The sequence below is a fragment of the Bombus flavifrons genome, chromosome 3 (assembly GCF_040668555.2).
Source record: "Bombus flavifrons isolate JBK064 chromosome 3, iyBomFlav1_principal, whole genome shotgun sequence".
Lineage (NCBI taxonomy): Eukaryota > Metazoa > Arthropoda > Insecta > Hymenoptera > Apidae > Bombus > Bombus flavifrons.
In genome coordinates, this window is record NC_138444.1 from 8,023,772 (window position 1) to 8,045,032 (window position 21,261).

A 21,261-nucleotide genomic window follows, 5' to 3' on the forward strand; every position below is an offset into this window, starting at 1 on the left:
ATTTCTCCTGTATTCGTACACTTCCGTGGATGAAATTTAATTTGGTGAAGCGACGAACCTTAAAAAGAGGGTCACACACAATTAACTATTCCCCGAGATTAAAGCTTGGAAGAAGGAGCGGGTCGCATTCGTGTTCGTGGAACGAACCGATCCACGCGAGTTTTACGATCTTGTTTATCCCGGATCTCTCAAGGATCAGCGGTCGGAGCGAAGGAACGCGAATTATACGTCGATATTATCGTGGCTTTGGGCCACGGGAAGCTCGGGATTTCTAGATCCTGTCGCGGAAATGACAATTCTAATGTAATATTCCCGCGGAATCGGCGCACGATCGTAAAAGTGGATCCTCGAGGGGTGAAACGACAAATGTCGTAACGTCGAGACCGCTATATAACGTTGCAGCATTATTCGGCTTTAAACGTCCGTATTTATATAGCTTAGTGATTTTGTGAGATATCAGTGAATCTTATGAAATCATTTGTACGTTTTGTAAACAGTAAAAGAAGTTTAAAGTGCCGCCTCGTAAAACTGAAAAACGAATTCGGCAAGACACCTGATAAAATGAGGAGAATTTTAATTTCGTTTTTATATCTGTGAATGAGCTCGATTCATTCGATATTTAAAGCTGTTTATGCGTGATAAAGTAGCGAAGAATTCAGGATGAAGAATTTAGAGAATAATTATTCTTTTATTGGCAACAGTTCTTGCAATTCCAGGACTAAATGTTAATACTACGTTTTCCCTGCATCTTTTGCCTTATAAATTCTAATAATTATAATATAGTAGCATTAAAGATGTACAATTTATGATACTACTTTTGGCCGTTTGCCTCAACTCTCGTTCATACTACTCTGTAAATTAATGGTAATAAAACTACTACGACTTGGGAACCAAAGAACGGAACACTATATGCATAGCAATACACGCAATTCAACGACCCCGAATTTGGCACGCAATAAAATGGACCATAAAACTGGAAGAAGTCTTTCTCTTTAATTTTGTTTTTACATTTCTTAAACTTAATTATACCATCGATTTATTCGGTACTTCAAGTACGACTGAATGGCAATGCAACGAGTTAATAAATATTCACGGTTAATTTGTTCTCCTTCGACTTCAAAACCAAGGGACGAAACGTCGAATGGTGCTTACGGTGCACGCAATTCGACCCTGGATTCGGCTCGAATTTCACGGTGGCAGTTTCGTTAAACGGTGAAAGGAACATTTCGAGGGACGATAGGAAACGATCAAACCGGTTAAAAATATGAATTCCCACACTGGCTGCTCGGATACCGTATAGAATAAACAGTTAGATGTTGTCGACGGGGCAACCTTGCTGAACCGGCCAGAGACGTTACCGAGGTCTCCTGCAACTTTTCGATCATCGAATATCGCAATTTGAGAATATTCCAGTTTTGCAGAATTTTTTAACGAAATTTCATTGGTAACCTACTTAAAAAATTTTTTAATGTTAAGACTCAAAAAATTGTGTTGGGAATTTATATGTTTTTTAATTTATTCGAGAATGTCCAATATACGGTTATGGTGAGAAGAAAGAATTGTTTGAAATATCAGGAAAGACAAGAATGAGTTCCTTCATCGATATTTGACACGCGGAATGATTGTTTTAACTGGTACAACCACCGGTTATAAATCATTACAAACACTTTCTATACACACCACTTTTTGTATCCTCTATCATGCACATTGCGACGGTTGCACAATAATAAAACATCGACGCTGAAAGTAAAAGTTTCTCGAACACATTTGCGGACTTTCTTGTCGCTTTCGAACTCGTGGATCTACGATCTAACGAACTTCGATGTCATTTCTTAATCATTAACGCACGACGAGACAGCATAGCCAATTACATATTCAGCCTCGAATGAATCAATCCTAGAAATGAAGAACCGCAGAAAGAAACAGGCAGTCGACTTAATACTAGATCTACCGACAATTTAAATTATTTTGGTTCTTCTAGCAAAGACCTGATGAAAATTAACAGAGATAATCAGGCGTCTATCTTAATAGAAGTCAATTAATCTTGCTAAACAATACATATACATGTTTTTACTAGTATTACCGAAAGCAATAAATCTGCGACTTGTCATTTTGATGAATCTCTTTCTAACTTTGTAATTTTCAAGTTAAAACACGTTAAATATTGGAAACTTTATAAAAATAAATAGGTACATGTCCAGGTCTCACTAAAAATAACAAATAATAAAGTACTTAAATTATCTAAAGCATCAAAATTATCAATAATATTTATATACTTATAGACATTACTCTCGTCAAAAGAATATTAGCATACCTGTAGCAATTGCAAGAACAATAAACCTAAAAGCCCGTCACTTAATTAAAATACGTCAAGTATTAGAAACTCCACTCTTGCGACAACCTTTTAAACGCGCAACTGTACAAAGTAATAGAAATCGTTGTGTACACTAAAGAAGAGTGTGAAAACGTGTTGAAAGTAACGAATACCGAGAATTCCAACGTTACTTGGAATATCTTTTTCTTCTCTGCTCGTCCATTTTCCAACATCAACCCACGGAGAAATATGTAGAAATTGCAGAGCGCGACCGGAAACTCGTTTTAATCGCGTTAAAGACGGCGACAGATACGATGTACGTTATCGCGGTCTCCGTTCTCCAACTTCTGCGTGTTTCGTTATTGTTCTAGCGAGCAAGTGCAATCGCGACCTCGTCGATTTCACAACGATCCGCACTCGAGAGCCGCCGGTTTTTGTTGTCCCGCGTTTCTCCCGCCGTTTTTTCGCGCTCGCGTTACCTTGAGCGACACCGAACGAAACCGTAGAGAAAGATCGAGAGACCGGATCGGTGTGATACTGGTAGATCCGTATTTTTCGATGATGCGCGCAATTAAATTGAAATTATCAATCCATTTCGTACAAATCTCAGACCATCTATCTAGATATCTGACCCATGCACGCTATTGTTGCATTGTTGCAACGATTATTTCAGATTTTTCTCTCAGCTTTCCAATATATCGTGTAATCCACTAGTTGCAGTGTCGATAAAATTTATCGCAAGTATGATAGTAATGTATGTTCTTACACGTGTAATGTTTTAAAACCTTGCTTGGATATTAATAAAATGAAAGAGATTGAAATGTAACGTGGATGCCATTATTTGAGAAATAATAAAGAAATAAAAAGTACATGAAAAAATAGATTTTCTTCAAATTCTTAACTATTGCTTCTTAACTTTTTGGACAAACTAATATTTTGTTACTCGACAAACTCTTTCTTCTCAGATTTTTAAATTGGACTACGAGCTGGATTAAGAAGGTTCTTCTAAAATGGTATTTAAATAATAAATGTATGTGTATAGTGGTAAAATATATTATTATCTAATTTTTACGAAGTAATTTAGTATTATATTTTGGCGATTCCATAAAATGATAAGGTGTTATTTCCAGCTAATAATTCATCACTAATTAGTGTAATTGGTATACCTCGTTCAAAATGACCGCATACTTATGTATAGTATAGTATGTATACGATATGTATAGATATATTATTATATATTAACAGAGCTACAACGCTACATTTGAATTTAACCTATTTTGATTTGGCCAGCAGCTTCGACTGATAATCAAACATTTGCATTCGATGTTACGATAACAGACTAACGTTTAAATAAAAGAAATTGAAATAAAAGTAATAGACAAACCAGTCGTGGCACGTGCACCTGCACGCGCATAATGCACGCACCTGGAACGATTGCGAGCGGCTTAATGATTTCTCCATGGCTGCGTCGAGATTTCATCAGGCAGACCGTGGTTTCTTAATCGAAGCGCCGCAAACTCAGATCGCGTGTTTTTTTTTTTTTGGCAGTAGAAAGAAGTCATCGATAGGCTTGAAAAAACCAACGAGAACGCTGCTGGCGCCCGTTTAGATAGAGAAAGAGTCTCAGATAAGATAATCGGTGCATTTTTGCAGTGAATAATCATTCTACTTGATCTTCGACAGCTATTATCTGATTATTTATTTAACGATAGTTTAGATAGAGAATGATTTGCAGATAAGATCAAAACAGCATTAAAGTATGTATATCTTCGAACCTAACAGCACGTTGCATTTCTTGTTTTCCTATTTTTAGTTCAAATGAAAAAATTACCGGAAGCGTACTTATTATACTTTCATCCTGTAATCTTGATATTATAATTGTGCTTCTCTGTGGATAATTTGTATACGTTAACATATAATGTACATTGTATATTATATGTATAATTATAGTATATAATATATATATATCGTATATTATCATATGTATCGTATACTATATACGCTTTTATATATTCGAATGTTTCATAAGTACGTAAAGATCCATTCATCAACCATCATTTTTCTGGTTTAGAAACGGACAGTTTGCCCAGTTTCCACATCCTCGTTCGAGAAATCGAAGAAATCTTTTTCCACTCCGGTGTTCACCAATTAAAACCGTCAGAGCGGGAGGAAAAATCGCGTCGAAAGTAGCCGAGCGATTCTTGCTGCGCAAAAGCGAACACACAACCGGATAACGTTCCTCGTATGAAAAGATTCGATTTACCATGATCGCTGCGAAAGATGTATTAGCCACGCTAATTAACCATCGTTCGAAATTCTCGATGATCATCGACGCGTGTACGCGTTATGTAATCGATTGGTCGTCGATTCACAAGAACCGGACCGATGATAACGATCGTACCTACACGTTATCTTGTCGATTACGAGGCTTAAACAGATTTTCTTCATTTTTGTACACACATCACTTGCGTTTGGAGTAAAGCTTCGTTTTATTGGTTAGATATATTTCTCACGCGATATTTCCGATTAAGATATTTTTTATTTCCGGGAAAGTTTCGTCGAAGAAGAAAAGGTTCGGAAAATTGTATGAAAGGTGTGAAGATAAGAGGTTGAACATTCTTATGTTAGAATGTTCGAATGTTAATAAATATTTGTATATTAGGGAACTATTCAACTTTTACAGATTCAGATTTACTTGTATTCCTAAAGATTTTTAAGCCAATTCAAACCATTTCAAACCATTTCAACAATTGTTGGGCAGAAATTAAAATGTCCCTCTTGCTTTATAAGACCATGTCACGCACATGGTACAAATTATTTTTACTCGACTCGACAGAAACAGACTGTATTTTGTAACAAGCTTAGACTCCTAGACTGACCCAAGTTTAGTTTCCTTTAGACGTCTTTAAGATCTATGATCACACATAACTTGTAAATATCTTGTATCAGACGTAATGTTCTAACTGTCGATAACTAACAATCACTTGAATAACCAACTGACTACTGGAAACTTAAACCGAGAGACTATTATCTATTACATTCTACGAATCAAAACTTCCAAAACTCTGAAGAAACTCACCTCAGAATCCCTCAGCCGATTTCTCAAGCTCAGCAAAGCCGTACTTCCTATGTCACGAACCAAATCCCAAAGATCCCGTCGTCTTTAAACTTCCAAACTCGCTCGAAATCGTCACGAATCGAAACTACGTCGTACCTACTCGCGATAGGCGATCGATCGATCGAAGAAAGGTGGAAGCAGCACGCGTCTCGACGGCGTTGCCTCGACTGATTCAAGAACCGAGCGTGAAGTGACGGTACACCAGGCCTGGGTTTACGTTTACCTGATTGTCCGCGGGCAACGACGAACGAAGAGGAACAGATTTTTCGTACAGGCGAAACAGAGACAATCATAGGTGTTCGTACGGTGGGGACGTTGGACAGGTAACAGGTGAGAGAGGGGAAGGTGGAAGAATGGGTTTTACAACGTTGCCAGGTTGTCTGGCCAGGCTTCGAATACGGGTTACGTGTACGACGATGAGTGGAAGCGTCGATCTCGTCGGAGGAAGCACGAGGATGATAATAACACAGGAGCGGCGGCAAACAAAGGGGATGATGAGGTGGATGACTGCCACACCGCACGTTCATCGCGCATTTCGTTTCAAAACGGCTGCGTGGTGGCAAGAAAATTATAATTTTCGTGGTTTTATGTTACGTGTTTAGTTTTCGGTTCCTTTAAGTTTCTGAATGTTTCTGAAGATTCTGAGGTTTCTTAATTAGCATGTATTATATACATTGTATCTGTAAACATCGTTCAATACAATTGTTATGATTGACGTAAATGCTATTATATGTTCCTATGGTAAATAATTAGTAACCTACTGATGTTCATGCAAATCCAAATTTTTACGAGCAATGCTAGAGGAAAGGAAGCCCATGGAAGATTTGCTTCTTCCACTAAATGCATTATGTGTATTACATATAACAATTAGTGCATTTCGGATTTTCTATATCTGTATATTATGTGCATTCCTATATCTTTTAATTTTCAATAAATACATAAATATCTATAGTGTGATAATCAGTAAAAAATGCCAAAGAAAGATAGAGTCAGTCTTTTATCTGAAGAAGAGTTTCGATGATCGCGATAGTAAGGAATCAGACAACTAATCATGTTATATCATGAAATACACTTGATCGGATCTCTGGCAAAACGGTTTCGAAGGATCGAAAATTAGAATCGTTAATTAGAGTACAGGATACCGCGAATAAACACGAGTTTCAAATCGTCCTGTCTATTCTAACGATTCACCAAATTAGTCTTCTGTAGAAGGCTCCTTAATTGCCACTCAAAATACGTAGAGAGCCATTAGAGCGGCTCTTCTCCCAATAAAAATTCGCTAATTAGGACAGGGCCAAGCGAAACGGTCTCTACCGCGAATCCTCTCCTCAATTAGCAAACAAACACTATGGAAAGAAATCCTAAGCCGTTTCTCCATCCTTCCGCGATAAACCTTTCTATGAATTCGGCCAAGCAAAACGACAACAATCCCAAAAATGAGTTCGTAGATAATTATAATAATACCGCTTTTTGCAGGAGGAAAAGTTCTTTACAATATTGCAATATCAGAGTTCTACTACATGCGTTCTTACCCTAGAAAAGCCACTTCACGTATTATTCTATGAAACTTCGAGTCTCAGGGATTCCAATATTCCTTTTTCCGAATTTTTATCATAAAATATATAAGCTCTTTCTGTTCGACCGTTCGCAGAGAGACACTTTCGCGGTAGATCGCATCAATGAGTGTCGTAAATTCTCGTTACGATTAAGTAATCGACGCCACGGATTAGTCGATCCCCTATTTCGATTAGGATAATAGAGGTGATTGACTGATTATAACACTGAAGTAACAGGTTATGATATATACTTCATTCCAACAACTTTGTAGATATAAATAGCTACTCGTCGTGGGTATAAACGTATTCTCAGAGACGTGTAAATAGTAAGTTACAACCGATAACTGATCAATGAACGAACAACCAGTCAAGACATTGACCGGTCAACAGATGAAAAACCAGTCAAGAAATGTTGACTGATCTAAGACTGATAAACCAGTGAAGTTCGATGACGATGCTGTCGCAGGGGAAAATTATTGCTGGGGTTGGTCGCTCCACCACCGGTCGTTTACGGCTGGAAATGTCCGTTGAACATGAGAAAACCCCGATCTTCCCTTTTACCTGATTTTTTTTTTTACCTGATTGAGCAATAACCATAAGGAATTTCTCGACTTGAAGATCTTTTATAACAATTGAGGATCTTGACGGTAAAATAAAACTGCTTAGTTTTAAGACAGTTCCTTAGGATTATTGAGGTCCGACTAATTACATTTGTACAGCTAGTGGTCGTCTTGACCAAGGTATGGATTCTGGTTTATGTAAAGGTTCACCGGACGTAACACTTTCTTCCTCTGCCTTTTGTTTCTCTGAACTTTCTATTTATAAATTCTGTCGTGTACCTTGAACCTATAGAGACAATTCGACACAGTTCTCCCATGAAACGTCATTTACTGTACTCAGGCAAGTCTACATTTTCACAGAAGTGTCGTCGTCTCGAATGTTAATGAGCAGTCGAATATGTCAAACAAGAGAATTACGTAGAACATAGAGTCGATCATCTTCTGTTAGAGAAACCACCATTTTTTATTTACACCTTATTCTGCCAACTAGCAAATCTTCCAAGTGACTTTCCTCTGTGCAAATCATCTCGACCGGTCAATTAGGATTACTCAGAATTGACGGGCCAACCGAACGGTACTTCTTTTCGACGAAAGAAGAACCGACCTTCCTGGGAAACTTCACGACTGGATCTTAATCGGATATTCCGTTAATTGCTACTCTTGCTGTCTTTCTCTCTCACTAGCTTCTCACTTAGAGCTGCTCATTCAGGTGGAAATTTACCTTGAGACTTAGTTGGAGAAAGGAAGGAAAAGTTTGAAAAAGATTTGTTGCCCAATAAATGTTTATTCGATAATAAATAAATCGCTAAATGTTTGTTGAATAATAAATAAATGTTTATTCAGATTCCATTTCCTTCTCATTTCTTTACTCGTTTGTTCAATTTTCATAAAAATATAAATTTGGAAAGACGCATCTATGTATATTATTGTGCATTAGGTCGTCCGGAAAGTTTCTTTCGTTTTATAAGGAAATAATAGATACACAATATTTTTCGTTTTATATTATTTTATCAAATCACGTATGATCCATTTTGTTCTATCAAAATAAAGATCACAACGTTCTACAGATTAAGTTTCATGTTTGTATAAAGATGCATCGTTGTAAAAAATGTGTCTGTAAAAGAAAGACACTTTTCGGACAACCTAATACTACGTAGCTTGTACAACAACATGCATAATCCATCTTAAATTCCCTTCGAACAGATCCAAGTGAATCGTCATTGTAATAGAATCGAAGAAATAAATCGAGCTCCATAGAGTTTTTCCAGAGGTATGAGAAAAGGATGATCCTCGGTGTCGCGTTTATGACTTAAGTGGCGAGGAATTTATTACCTCGGTCGGATCGCAATTGTCAGTGATCGTGGCTCAAAAGAAGAGACGAGAAAAAGCAACGGCAGAGTCCGAGCCCGTTTCCGTGGCCGCGATGAAAATTGGAACGGGCTCGTTTCTTGATCAATTTCTCGTGTGACGAGTCTCCTCTTGGTTATCTTCCTTATCTCCGAACCGGTTCGATCCACGGATCATCCTCTTATCGTGGTTACTTTTGTACGCGGCTCTGGCCTCTCTGATGACTCACTGTATATGCAGAACCGTGATTAATAACGAGCCACTACTCGCGTGGGTCAGCGGCCACGTGAAAAACGAACGATAGAAGCTTCGAGGCAAGGGATTTTACACAAGATACTTATGTGCATTATTAGCCGAACAGAATTTACGTATGTTCTATAGATTCTGTTCCGTTTCTTTATCACAAAATAGGTTACATTTCCGTTTACTCGAAGTTTTCTTTTTAATTTCTCTATGCGTCTTTCTGGTTGTTTAGTACTTGGGTATAACGCTAAATTTGGAATGAAATTTTGTAACATTCTATTTTTATAAAAACTGTAGTTATCGACAAATATTCTGCAATACTTTTGAATATACATAAACGAAGAATGTAATTATGCACGGTAGTAAAATTTTTGTCAATTTTATTGATTTTGAGTCGAACCCCGCAGGTGTTACACATCATCCGATGAGAGACTACTTTAATCTCTGGTCAAGCAAGGTGCAGGTCGAATCGATTTAATTGCGAAATCGGCATACTCTTTGTGGATTAATTATACCTTGCCCGATGCGTTTCGAGTTTAATCGAGTGGAGAAGTTTAATAGATTCGGTGGGGTGGAACGGTGGAAATACGAGTTTAAACGATTAGTTACTTGTGGTGAATTGAACTTTTCTATCGAATGCCAATGTTAACATAGAGAACTAATACAAAGTTGCAGAAATGAATCAATGAAATAAATATAACACCACCATATTGGTTAAATTGATAAAATGAACTTCAATGCAACAACTCCTTTTTAAGCTTCCAATTTATCCATTCTAATATATTTCTCGTACCTTGATAAAACAATAACTCATACTCTGTACTTTCTTAATGATATTATTGCATTTTTTAGCGCTTTGACGCTTAAACGTGTATAAGTTAATTCACTTACTTCAAAGTAAGCTATAAATAACCCCAGCAGTAAAAATTTAATACATTAATTAAACTTCTGTAATGCATAACAGTCGTGTAAGTAATTGTATATTTTGCATATCTGTGTGACATATACACGGAATTGCGTGATAGTTGCGCAACTACCGTCATTTACATAATTGTCTCTGCAACGAAATGAGACACGCGTTTCTTGAGGAAAATATTCTTACGATAAAATTATTTGACTTTCTCGATCAAGAAACTCCTCACAAGAATTTTATTTGCACTTTTCGATATCGGATTCTTACGGAATTATCTCCGACTTTAAATTCATCGACTCGAGGCATTACGCAAAGACTTTCGAGAGCAGTTTTCAAATGACACCTACGTGCAAAATCCACTGTGATCTGGTGAAATCGTGGAATTGATACCTCGTTCTAGATGAGGTCGACATCCATACCAAATAACATTGCAACATGCACACGCGTACGCTCACACAAACACACACATTGTTACTTATCTATGGTAAATAATTAAATAATCCAATAAAATTTCTGTGAAAAATTATCATTCGGTTGGTTCATAAAATACTCGTAAATTATGCACCAATCTTAAGTTCTGATGTTATGGTAGCTACACAGATATTATAAATGGTACATAACCTGTAGTATTACTTATAAAAAAAAAAAAGAATTCCTCATATCTATACCAAACATCGCAACATTTATACCGTTTTTAATGATACCAACATAAACACCGTTTAAGTGGTTCAAAATCTCACAAGAAATTAAAAGAGATCTAGGTGTAACTCAGTCTTAGCAAGGCGATATTATCCGCAATAAGAAGATTTCCACGAAGATATCGTTCCAGTCTGAAAAACCTGAGTCTCGTTCAACGTGACACTCGGCTCGTAATTCAACAAACCGCGGTTACCCACTAACCTTAACCGACTGCGCGAAACAACGATGATAATGGCAGGCCGATAATAGGTCAGCGTCGGAGAAAGTTTTCGGCGAGTCGTTCCGTTATATACCAGGAAGACGAAGCGGGCCGAAAAGCGGCTCCTCGGCAATCGGTGACGCCCATAACGATCTGGGTCAATTAACGACATGTATCTAGTTGAATTTCGGTGCTCCATCACTCGCGAACGAACCTTTGAATTTTACTCTGTAATATCATGTGACTTGGAATAGTAGATATTACGAAGTATAGAACGTTCTCTTTTGATCTTTTGTATTTAATTAAACTGGTTGAAGGTATCATTGATTTTTAATAGTAATCGATAAGTGATGGTTTATGAAGTGGAAGAAGGTAGATATAATATCTATGAAATTCTATAATTTTTTAACGTAATAATTGATTATTCTCATTGTTAAGGAAATCATAGGATTTGGAAATACAAATAACTGACTATATTTCACACACAACAGCTATACATCTATATTACACTCTGAAGAACGTCTTGCACGCACGCTTGTCGCCAACCGACTCTACCAGATGCTTCTTTACGACAGTGTTTTGTCTCAACTAAGACCTGGACGCCCTCTGACCCTTACACACACACTCTCATGTACAGTGTAAATGTATCACTTCCCTAACACTCATTTAGGGATTTTATTCGTTAGTGTGAATAAAAAATTATATCTATACATAAGTAACAATGTAAATAAATATATAAAAAATAGTTAAATAGGTCAATATACAATTCATAGTAAGATAACTATATTATTTACCAAAATATAAAACAATTCTCATCTTTAATATAACTTGAAATTCATCATCAAATGGTTGGTGTAAATATTTTATTCGTACGAAATTTCTATTTTCACAATCAACTCTTATTTTTCATCTCCTGTATACATACAATTAATGTACTAAAATCACGCTTAATATCAACTTAACGAAACTCTCTTAACTTAACAGCCATAGCGAATATCTAGAATCAATTTTCGATTATTTAATTATACAGAAGAATAATGCTAAATATTATATATATAATATATATAATATTATATATAATAACTACTACTAAGTGATCTTCCAACATTCCACCACACATCTATTTATTTCTCCATTCTCTATTACCGTCACTCCGTCTGTTAGCCATAGTAATTAAGGTTGTTCCATCAATCTACACAACGATAATATGCTACGAATTACTTAACACGATTACCTCACGAGGACGAATTACTCTCAGAGTATCCCGTTATATTCGGTTAGATAGTCGATCGGTCGCGACGTTCCACATAATGATACGTGGAAACGGTCACCAGGGCGATCTTCGTCCCTTAATTACGATTAATTGGCGGTTGGTAATTGCACGCTTCCACGGTCGCTAAGGAGATATTCCGCGAAATACGACGCCGGTTTCGCGACCCTTTCGCGCTCCAAAGACTTCTCCACGCCGCTAATTGCGGACACCTGTTCTAATTGCTGCAAACAATCGAACGCTACTCTGGGAGAAGTGTTTCAGGAACAATCGGAATTCTACCGCGACGCGATGCTCCTTTCGTTGTTTGCACGCTTGTGGTTATATATTGGCACAGCCAGCCGATCCTATTATAGAATAATACATATTGTGTCCTGATGGATTGCGTGGGATGAGATAATATGAATCAAATGACGATTCTGTGGATGTGGTCTTAGAGAATGAAAGACAGATGATGCTTTGGAATTATATTTAGTATCGGATAAAGTTCTTTAAAGGTGGACTGGATCAAGTGAAACGTTGTACGAGCAGCTGGCTGAAAATATGTTACAAATACATAGGGAACTGATATATAAAATTCTAATTAGATATTAAATTACAACGAAATAGACAAAAATTCCTATATTATATATTAGATGTATATATTTTATAACATAGAGAATAAAATTAATTGAGTATCGTAAACCAAGAAATCAATCGTTATTAATCTTAATGAAAGGCCAAGTATCCCATAATACAGAAAATTCTAGAGGAACTATTTTCAGCGAGAAACGAGGAAAGCTCACGAATCGGAAATGAACTGAAGAACGCCAGAAAATAACATAGATAAAATCGCAACTTTTTCGATTCCTCCAGAAGCTATGATCATCGGACCTGTCTGATTATAGCTGGAACATTCTACTGAATTTTAGAATAAAAACCTTCAGATTGAAAGTTTCCTTTAAACGATCCTCATAGCTTCTATCCATTGCTAAACATCATACAAACCATTTTTACTATGTAGGATAGCAAGAAAGAGGGATAAAAAATAGAAGAAGAAGAAAGAGGAAGCGCGATCCGTGCAATCAAAAGTTATCTACGGTCCCGACTGAGAAACCTTGAAATCACTTATGACTGTGATCGCGCCGATTTCCCTGTAATCTCAGGTTTATCGGAGGCCTACACGGAACGAGAATTTTCCTTCGTTCTCGTTGTACGCATTCTATCTCGGTTGTATACGATGGGAAAGGCTCGGTTCGGATTACGCGATCCTGACGCGATAATGATGATTACCGCGCGCGTCACGCTCGTCCAGGGACCATGGGGCCATTTTTCTCGCCGCGCCGTGAAATCGTACACCAGCGCGAGCGATTACGATATAAATCGATCGCCTTCGTGCCGTGGATTAATAGCGGATAACGGAATCGCGGAATAGTTGCGTGCACGTTACCATTGCCCGGGATGGAACTTAACGAGACGATTGAACAGTCACTGACTGCTTGCGAAAATTGAGAACGGAATCTCTCTTGATGGTCCTAATGGCTGTAGATTGTGCACGGATCACTGAAAGAATGTGTTCGTACGAAATCGATGAGTTTTATAGAAGATTCTTTAGTGTATTTTTTGTATATGTTTGAAAGTGTTCAATTTACGAGAAATTACAAATAGATATTGCTCACTTGCAGCTATACTATAGCATTTTATAGATTTTCATCTGATAGCTTTATTTACCTCTGCTGACTCGTTAAATAGAGCGTAGTTTGATACTAGAAAAATGATCCGCCTCGTGAAGATTTATGGAAAAATTCTTCTACGCTGCGGAAGATTCTAACTTACATGTAAAATAATAGTACCACCTACGTAATTCTAGATCGTTATTTCGTAAGCTATGTAATAAAATACGTAGCTAAGCCATGTACTAAAATAAAGTAGTAGTCACAAGGATAATTCCCTAAATCCCTACAGCTCGTATCTGAAAATCTTAACCACAACTTTAACTCAAACTCACCATTAACATTATCCACCCTATATATTACACCAATAATACTGTTAATCCCTATCTACATAACTCTATAATAAAACAACCAACAGCTACCGTCCTTCTCTCTCCCCCAAAAAAACTCTCTGCAATTCCAAAACACAAAATAAACACAGTGAAACGAAAGGAAGGAAGGCTTGACAATGGAAAAAATCAACTTACGTTGACGAAACTGTTACACTATAATGTAACGTTGTATCGGCTGACGGGGCTAACACGTGGCTTTCGATGTTTTTCTCCCGGCGTCGCGACGCAGGAGAGCGACGGTGGTTGCGATGGTAGCGACGCCGAGATGATCGGTAATGGGAGACGCGGAGGCGGAACGGAAAGGGATCGCGATATGGAGGAGGATGAGGACGAAGGAAGGGAGGAAAGGAGCTCAGAGGGTGGAGGTGGTGGAGGTTTCGGTGGTTGGAGGTCCCACTTGCTCGGTGGGCTGACGCAACGTGTCAAATCCTGGTACTGGGGCGCCAGGCCCCTCGTAAGTTTAAATTTAAACGAACCACCAACACACAAAAGTCTACCACGCACAGATACTTCTTTTTTTCTCTTTTGTTCCTCTCTGTCTATCGATTTTTCTCTTGATTTTCCTCTTTCCTTTCTTTCTTTTTTATTTCACTTTTAAAGTCTCTCTTGTTTTACTGTACTTTAAAATTTCAATTTTTTTTTTCTTTGTTCTCCCATGTCATTCGCGAAGCGTTTCGAGTTGCGTCAAACGTTTCGAGTCGCGACGTACGACCGTGGAATTCTCGACGAGTTTTCTTGAAACTTAAACGGCCTGGCTGTCTTAATCTGATCTCGAGTATCTTAAAAGCTCCCCAGTGTTAAAATCGTCTGAAGTAATGCAAATTTGCAAATTTCCATCCGCGAGTCTTGTACATCGCTAGGCTGAAATTTCCAGGCTTTTAACGCTCTTCGATTTTTTACTCGAGTCGGGATGGATGAACTCTTCAAGGTACTTTTCGAGATCCTCGCATCGGTTGCGACTCGAGGCTTCGTATCCTCGAACTGCTTGTAAATCGAAGAGGTAAATAATCGATCGCCAATCACAATTTTCTGATATCTATATAGAAGCAGGAAGAATGCGATGGATACTTTTCTTCTATTTATTTTTTGAATTTTATTTTATCTTATTAACTAATCGATTCATCCAAGAAGGTCTAATTAATCAAAGAATTCCTATCATTCTTTTGTTTCTCTTGAACTAAAGACAATTGTGATTACTTATAAATAGACTGAAAAATAATTTTGTATCGCGTGTAAAATTTAGCCAAATTTTGGGATCGGGACTGTTCCAGAAAATGAACAAAAAAATTTATTCATCAGTAGTATCGTTTCATCGAATTCAACATTAGATCAATAGACAAAATAGTGACAAATTCTAACGTAATATTCGGAGTGTTGTCCATGAGATGTTTAGTAAAGTAACTAATAGATACGATTGTAAAACGTAGTGACAATAGTTAGACAATATATTACGAACTAGTCGGTAAATCTGTTTAACAAAAATTTAATTTTTTAACAGATAGTAGGATAATGTCCGATAGCATTATGGTTTCAGAACTTTCCTACTTTCTTGAGTACAAGTTCACCTTGGTGAAACAAAACTTTTGCAATATTTTACACGAAGCTTGTATTATAAACTGAAGAAAATATGCAAACTTTTAATGTGCGGTTATTCCGATACGCATATATTAAAGAGAATGAAAATTTCTGGTTTTTACAAAATCGGTAATTTTTATAATTTCAAAGTATAGAATTCTTTAATTTTTAATCGAAAAAATGAAGAAGAAAATATTTATTTTTAACCGGTTTACGTGATGGTTAAATAAAATAAAATCATGATCGATAATCATTCAAAATTAAAAGTTATCTTAATTTAATTGTCTAAAATCAAGCCATCGGAAATGATCATCCCTTTTGGCATGAAATTCTCCCAATTAGATCTCTGTCTTTCTTTTACTATATGTTACATTACATATATATTTCTCTATCTGTCTGTCTCTTACTTCTTTCTCTATCCCTGTTTCTTTTTACCAAGATCAATTTTCCTTTTTCTGCTCTTAGAGTTAGCGAATTTAGTCGAAATAGCGTTAGGTGTGTACGTGTTTTTTCTTAGATGTCTTGCACATGCTACTTTCGATTTATCCTTAACTATATATTCAACGCACGACTACTATAATATCTATGCAATGTATATATAATTATAAGAACGTTCGAACACGAGCATAAATATATAATTATATATACACCGTCTGAACATATGTCAAAGTGTATTTTTACATTATATTTAGATGTCTTGGCATGCACGATCACTTTACTCACATCGAAATACAGTGTAGCTGTATAGGTTGTATAGTCAGGTACAGTAGCGTATGCAAATGTTTTTGGTTGGATAAATTTTTCATTTTATATTCCAGAAGCGATGTCTAAAAGAATTTTAACCGATACTGGCTATGAAAGAATAGCAAGCAAAAGAAAGCAATAAAACGAATACATACTATTACATTGTCGTATAATATTAGTAGACTGCACACATTTATGCAAATACACATTTTTATATATATATATATAAACACAGATAAAGAAATCAAATCTAAGAAAAAATTTGATACACTTACTAATTATTATAACAATCTACCCTACTTTAATTATTTTTATATTGAGCCTTTAAATATTCTATAAATGCATAAAAATGCGCGGTCTAAATTATTTAAATTCTTTACTAAATTAGTTAAAATTCCTTTAGATATCGTTTTTGGAACATAAAATGAAGAACCTTTCTGACTAGGAACTTTTCCACATCATTGTATATTCGCGACTTTAAAATCGGTAAACGGAGTGTAAAATCGAAACGTAGATACTAGTATAGTTCGTTTCATGTTATTCAATTGCTATAGAGACCACCGTTAGAGATTAGAAACGTGCAATCGGATCCTGAACGTACGTAGACAATCGATAGAACGATGCTGTGGAGTTCGTAAGATAGGATCTTTGTAGGAAGAAAGTCTCGATCAGTAATGGGACGCCATCGATGACGATAAATCAGTAGAGAAAGCGTAGACAAAAGTTTTCACCGAACAAGGAGACTCGAAGGGAACCGGAAAATCCGCGAGGAAATGGCTCCCTGACGAGTTTCAGTTCGACGACCATCGTTCACGCGTCATTTGGATTATCATCGTTGTATCAGATCGATTTTCAACCTCTACAGCGTCATGTAATTTACAAGTTACGTACATTTTATGTAATAGTTTAAATCTTTCATTTCGTATATTGTTTTTTAATGAGAATTTTAATTGAAAACTACAGAAGAGAAATATAATAAAGCATAGCTTTAATCGTCTTGTAACAGAGAAATTTTCCAATCTATTTTAATCATTCGCTACAATTTTCGAAATTTCAATTGTTATAATATTGTTATTATAAAGTTCCACGTATCTATCATTTATTTTTAGCGAACTTAAAAGATTGTTCTTTTTTCAATACATTGATGATTTATAAACGACGACAACATTTTGAGTTGGATTTCAGTTATGTGACCTAATTTTGGACTGCTTAATTTTCAGTTGATTTCAAAGAAAATCTTTAGATCTAAGTTTTTCTCCTAAACTGTTATTTTTTCCATTCTTGCTTCGCCGTAAAATATAAAGAATTATTGAAGAATCGTTTCCATTTTCGTTATTTTTTTAATTAATTCGCAATTACGAGTTGACAAATGGGATCCACATAGGTACGCGTAGGAAGAGAAATTCACGGGGCGAATAAACGCGCGTGCGTTCGCGTGTTCTCGTCACACAAACCGCGTTCGCTTGCGAAACACTTTCACCGCTCGCGATTCGCGTTTCTCTATGCAAGGAGGAGGCCGGCCGCGAAACTTGGTTCGCGAATTCGCTCGATTTCCATGCCCGTCGACCGTGACCTACGGATCCGGCTACATCTGTGTCGGTGGAAATTTGACGCATGCGATAGAAGTCGAGCGAATTTCGAGACGATCCGGAATCTACGTTGTGGAATTTCATTTTTCGCAAAACGAAACCGAGAATTCTGTATAAACCAAAACGTTTGACACTAGAACTGTCGACAACTAAAATATTATACAGAATTTTTATCAAAAGAATCAAAATGACAGCGACATGTAAAAATATATAATTTGAGGAGAGAAATATTTTCCAATAAAAATATAAAAATCTTGAGTCATATATTTTACAAAAAATTACTCAAATCTATATAAATTTATAGGATCTGTAAAAATGATAAAATTTAACGATTCTAGAAAGTGTAGAAAGTAGAGAAAATTTCGAAGATCCGTCAAATTTTAAAAATCTATAAAATCTGACAAAAATCCATAAGTCTGTAAGTCTATAAGATTCTCATGGAAAATTACGAATCAGTAATTTTGTCGTCTCTGGTAGTTCTAATGTTAACGAACGCATCAGAATTCGCTCGGGGGACTCGCGAGTTGACTCAACAACTGAAGTTAAACACTAGTTAGGAATTCCTCAAGCGACGTAACAAAAAAAAATACCGAGTTTGCTTTGGAAATTGAACGAAGAGCAAGGAGTTTCGTGAGAATTTCGAAATTCGTGAAACTCGACCAGTTTGACGAGGAAAGATACGTGACTAGTCTAGGAAAGATACTCGTTTAAATGGTTTGATCAAGGATTCACGTGCCACGATCATTTCTATCATCGTCTCATGATCTCTCGTCTTTTTCTGCACGTTACAAATTGAAATTGAAGAACCAATTTCGTTAAATGCCGTGCGTTAAGACAGTTGATCGTGCAATCGCAATTTCGATGAGAATAAAAGAAATGAAATATAATTCGATCGTAAAATAATTGCACGACAAAACACCACCACTACCACCACCACCACTCTGTCCGAGCACCACCAACACCCAATTGCTACCAGCCTATCAGCAAGCATGAAACTTAATTTTTTAATATACTCTTATGATACCTATATCGATATATATACATATATATTTATTTATATGTACGTAAATATAAATATATTACACGATATATTTATATTTATTGCTATATATATTTATATATGTATATTTTTTTTATTCATATTCACATTTTTCTACACGATGTTGCGTACGATGACTGTGATTGCATATAGGTAACAAGAAGAGATGTGCATCGTTGTGGAGAAGCGAAGCCCGGTAGACAATGCAAGTTGGCTGTGGAGTAACTACAAAGGCGAACTTGGTGAAACCCATTGATCGACGATGTTTGGTTATTTTTTAAAAGATAATACCGCTTCTTAAAGTATTACGATGAAAATACTATTTGAAATTAAATTTCTCGAAATTAAAAATTATAAAAATTGATATACAAGATATCTCTTGTATCTTAAACTTCTTGATCTTTTCACAGTGTAACGTGAGAGAAACTTGTACAAGCAGTCAAACGTGATATACTATGCATTTTATATTTTAAATGTCATCATGATTAACGTAATTATTGATATTTATTTTTTTGTAAAAGCTAAACGTCTGATACCAGAGATGCAAAAAATCTTGTCCATGAGGAAATAGTTATTTTCCAGACAATAATTTATATTAACTTTATTCATATTCGTTTTAGCACTTTGCACAGGTTTCACAGAATGTTATGAAACGCGAAGTGTTAGAAATTCTTTCGTATCGTACCTTTCACGAACCTTTTCGCGTAACCAACTTTACAGACTACCAGGATTCCCTTCGACTACAGCGTGCACACGAACTTGTCAGCATCAGCCTCCTTAGCTCTTGTGTGCTGTCATCATGCGTTTTCGAGGTGGCTTTTACGGACTGCGTGACAGTGACCGTGTCCGAAACTCTTTTCGCGTTAAATCTCGTATTTTCAACTTGAAAAATGTTCACTCTGTTTTCAATCGGTGAATATTTCAAACTTCTTTTCAAGAGAAAGCGAGACAACTAAAACTAGAAGCATATAATTTTCGTTCTATTGTAAAAGAATGAAGAATTTCAATGTAGAAAGTTCAAATCAGAATTTTCAAATGATAGACAATTTCAACTGGTACTTTCGAAACAAAATATTCAAATAGCATCGAAAGAAGCTAAGAAACCAAAAAGAAGCGACAACATCTCGAAAATACATCCAAAAAGGAATATAAATCAATTTTTCTACTAAGTGAACAAACGGTGGCTGTCACAAGGTCAACCGGAAGCCGGGTGGCTCAACTTCCACCGATGAAACGTAGCTGTGCTCGTTTCAGGAACTCGCGCACAAGCTCTCACGAAGCTTCGACATGCAAGAAGCTCAGCTCCTCGAAGAGGGTGGTTCTGGTGCAGCTACTGCCGGAGCTGGAGGTGCCGGTGGTCCACCACGAAGGCATCACAGTGCTCAAAGGTTGACTAGAAGCGAAATGTCTGAGAGAAGAGAAGAAGATGGCGCCCTTGTGGTTCCTGATCATCAGGGTAACCTGAGGATCACTGTTAAGAAAACCAAGTCGATTTTAGGTATTGCCATCGAGGGCGGTGCCAATACCAAACATCCGCTGCCCAGAATCATCAATATACATGTAAGGAAATTTGTATTCACAATAAGTATTAACATTATTTAGAAAATAATATTTAATTGATTGGAATACGAAGATACTACAAAATATCAGAATTTAGGAAATTTTCAAGTATTGCGTATATTTGTACATCTTAAAAAAATTTGAAAATAAAATTTAATATTCTGTGATTAATGAAATATCGATGACTGATTTTATTTCAAGAATAACGTTTGATCGATGAAAAGATATCGAAAACACATCCTGAAACGATCAGTTTAATTGCAATTGTCTATACATATAGCTATAGAACACTTAAATATACATTACAGACTTGTAGTTCTATTGTTAGGTAAACAAATTACCGATACTCGGAACACTAATTAGTTTACACTTTCACAGGATAATGGAGCAGCGTACGAGGCCGGTGGTCTCGAGGTCGGTCAGCTGATCCTAGAAGTCGACGGTCACAAGGTCGAAGGTAATTTCATCTTCCAAATCTTTCTTTTCTCGTT

The 21,261-nt window shown here is 36.5% G+C and overlaps 1 protein-coding gene across 1 annotated transcript in view; it reads left to right on the plus strand.

Annotated features, from left to right (window-relative positions):
* Window positions 1–21,261, plus strand: part of dysc (whirlin protein dyschronic) — a 108,189-nt gene that overhangs the window by 83,439 nt on the left and 3,489 nt on the right. The window contains 3 exon segments of the mRNA XM_069109165.1: window positions 14,493–14,717; window positions 20,465–20,770; window positions 21,149–21,227. Coding sequence (XP_068965266.1) covers window positions 14,493–14,717; window positions 20,465–20,770; window positions 21,149–21,227 — 610 coding nt within the window.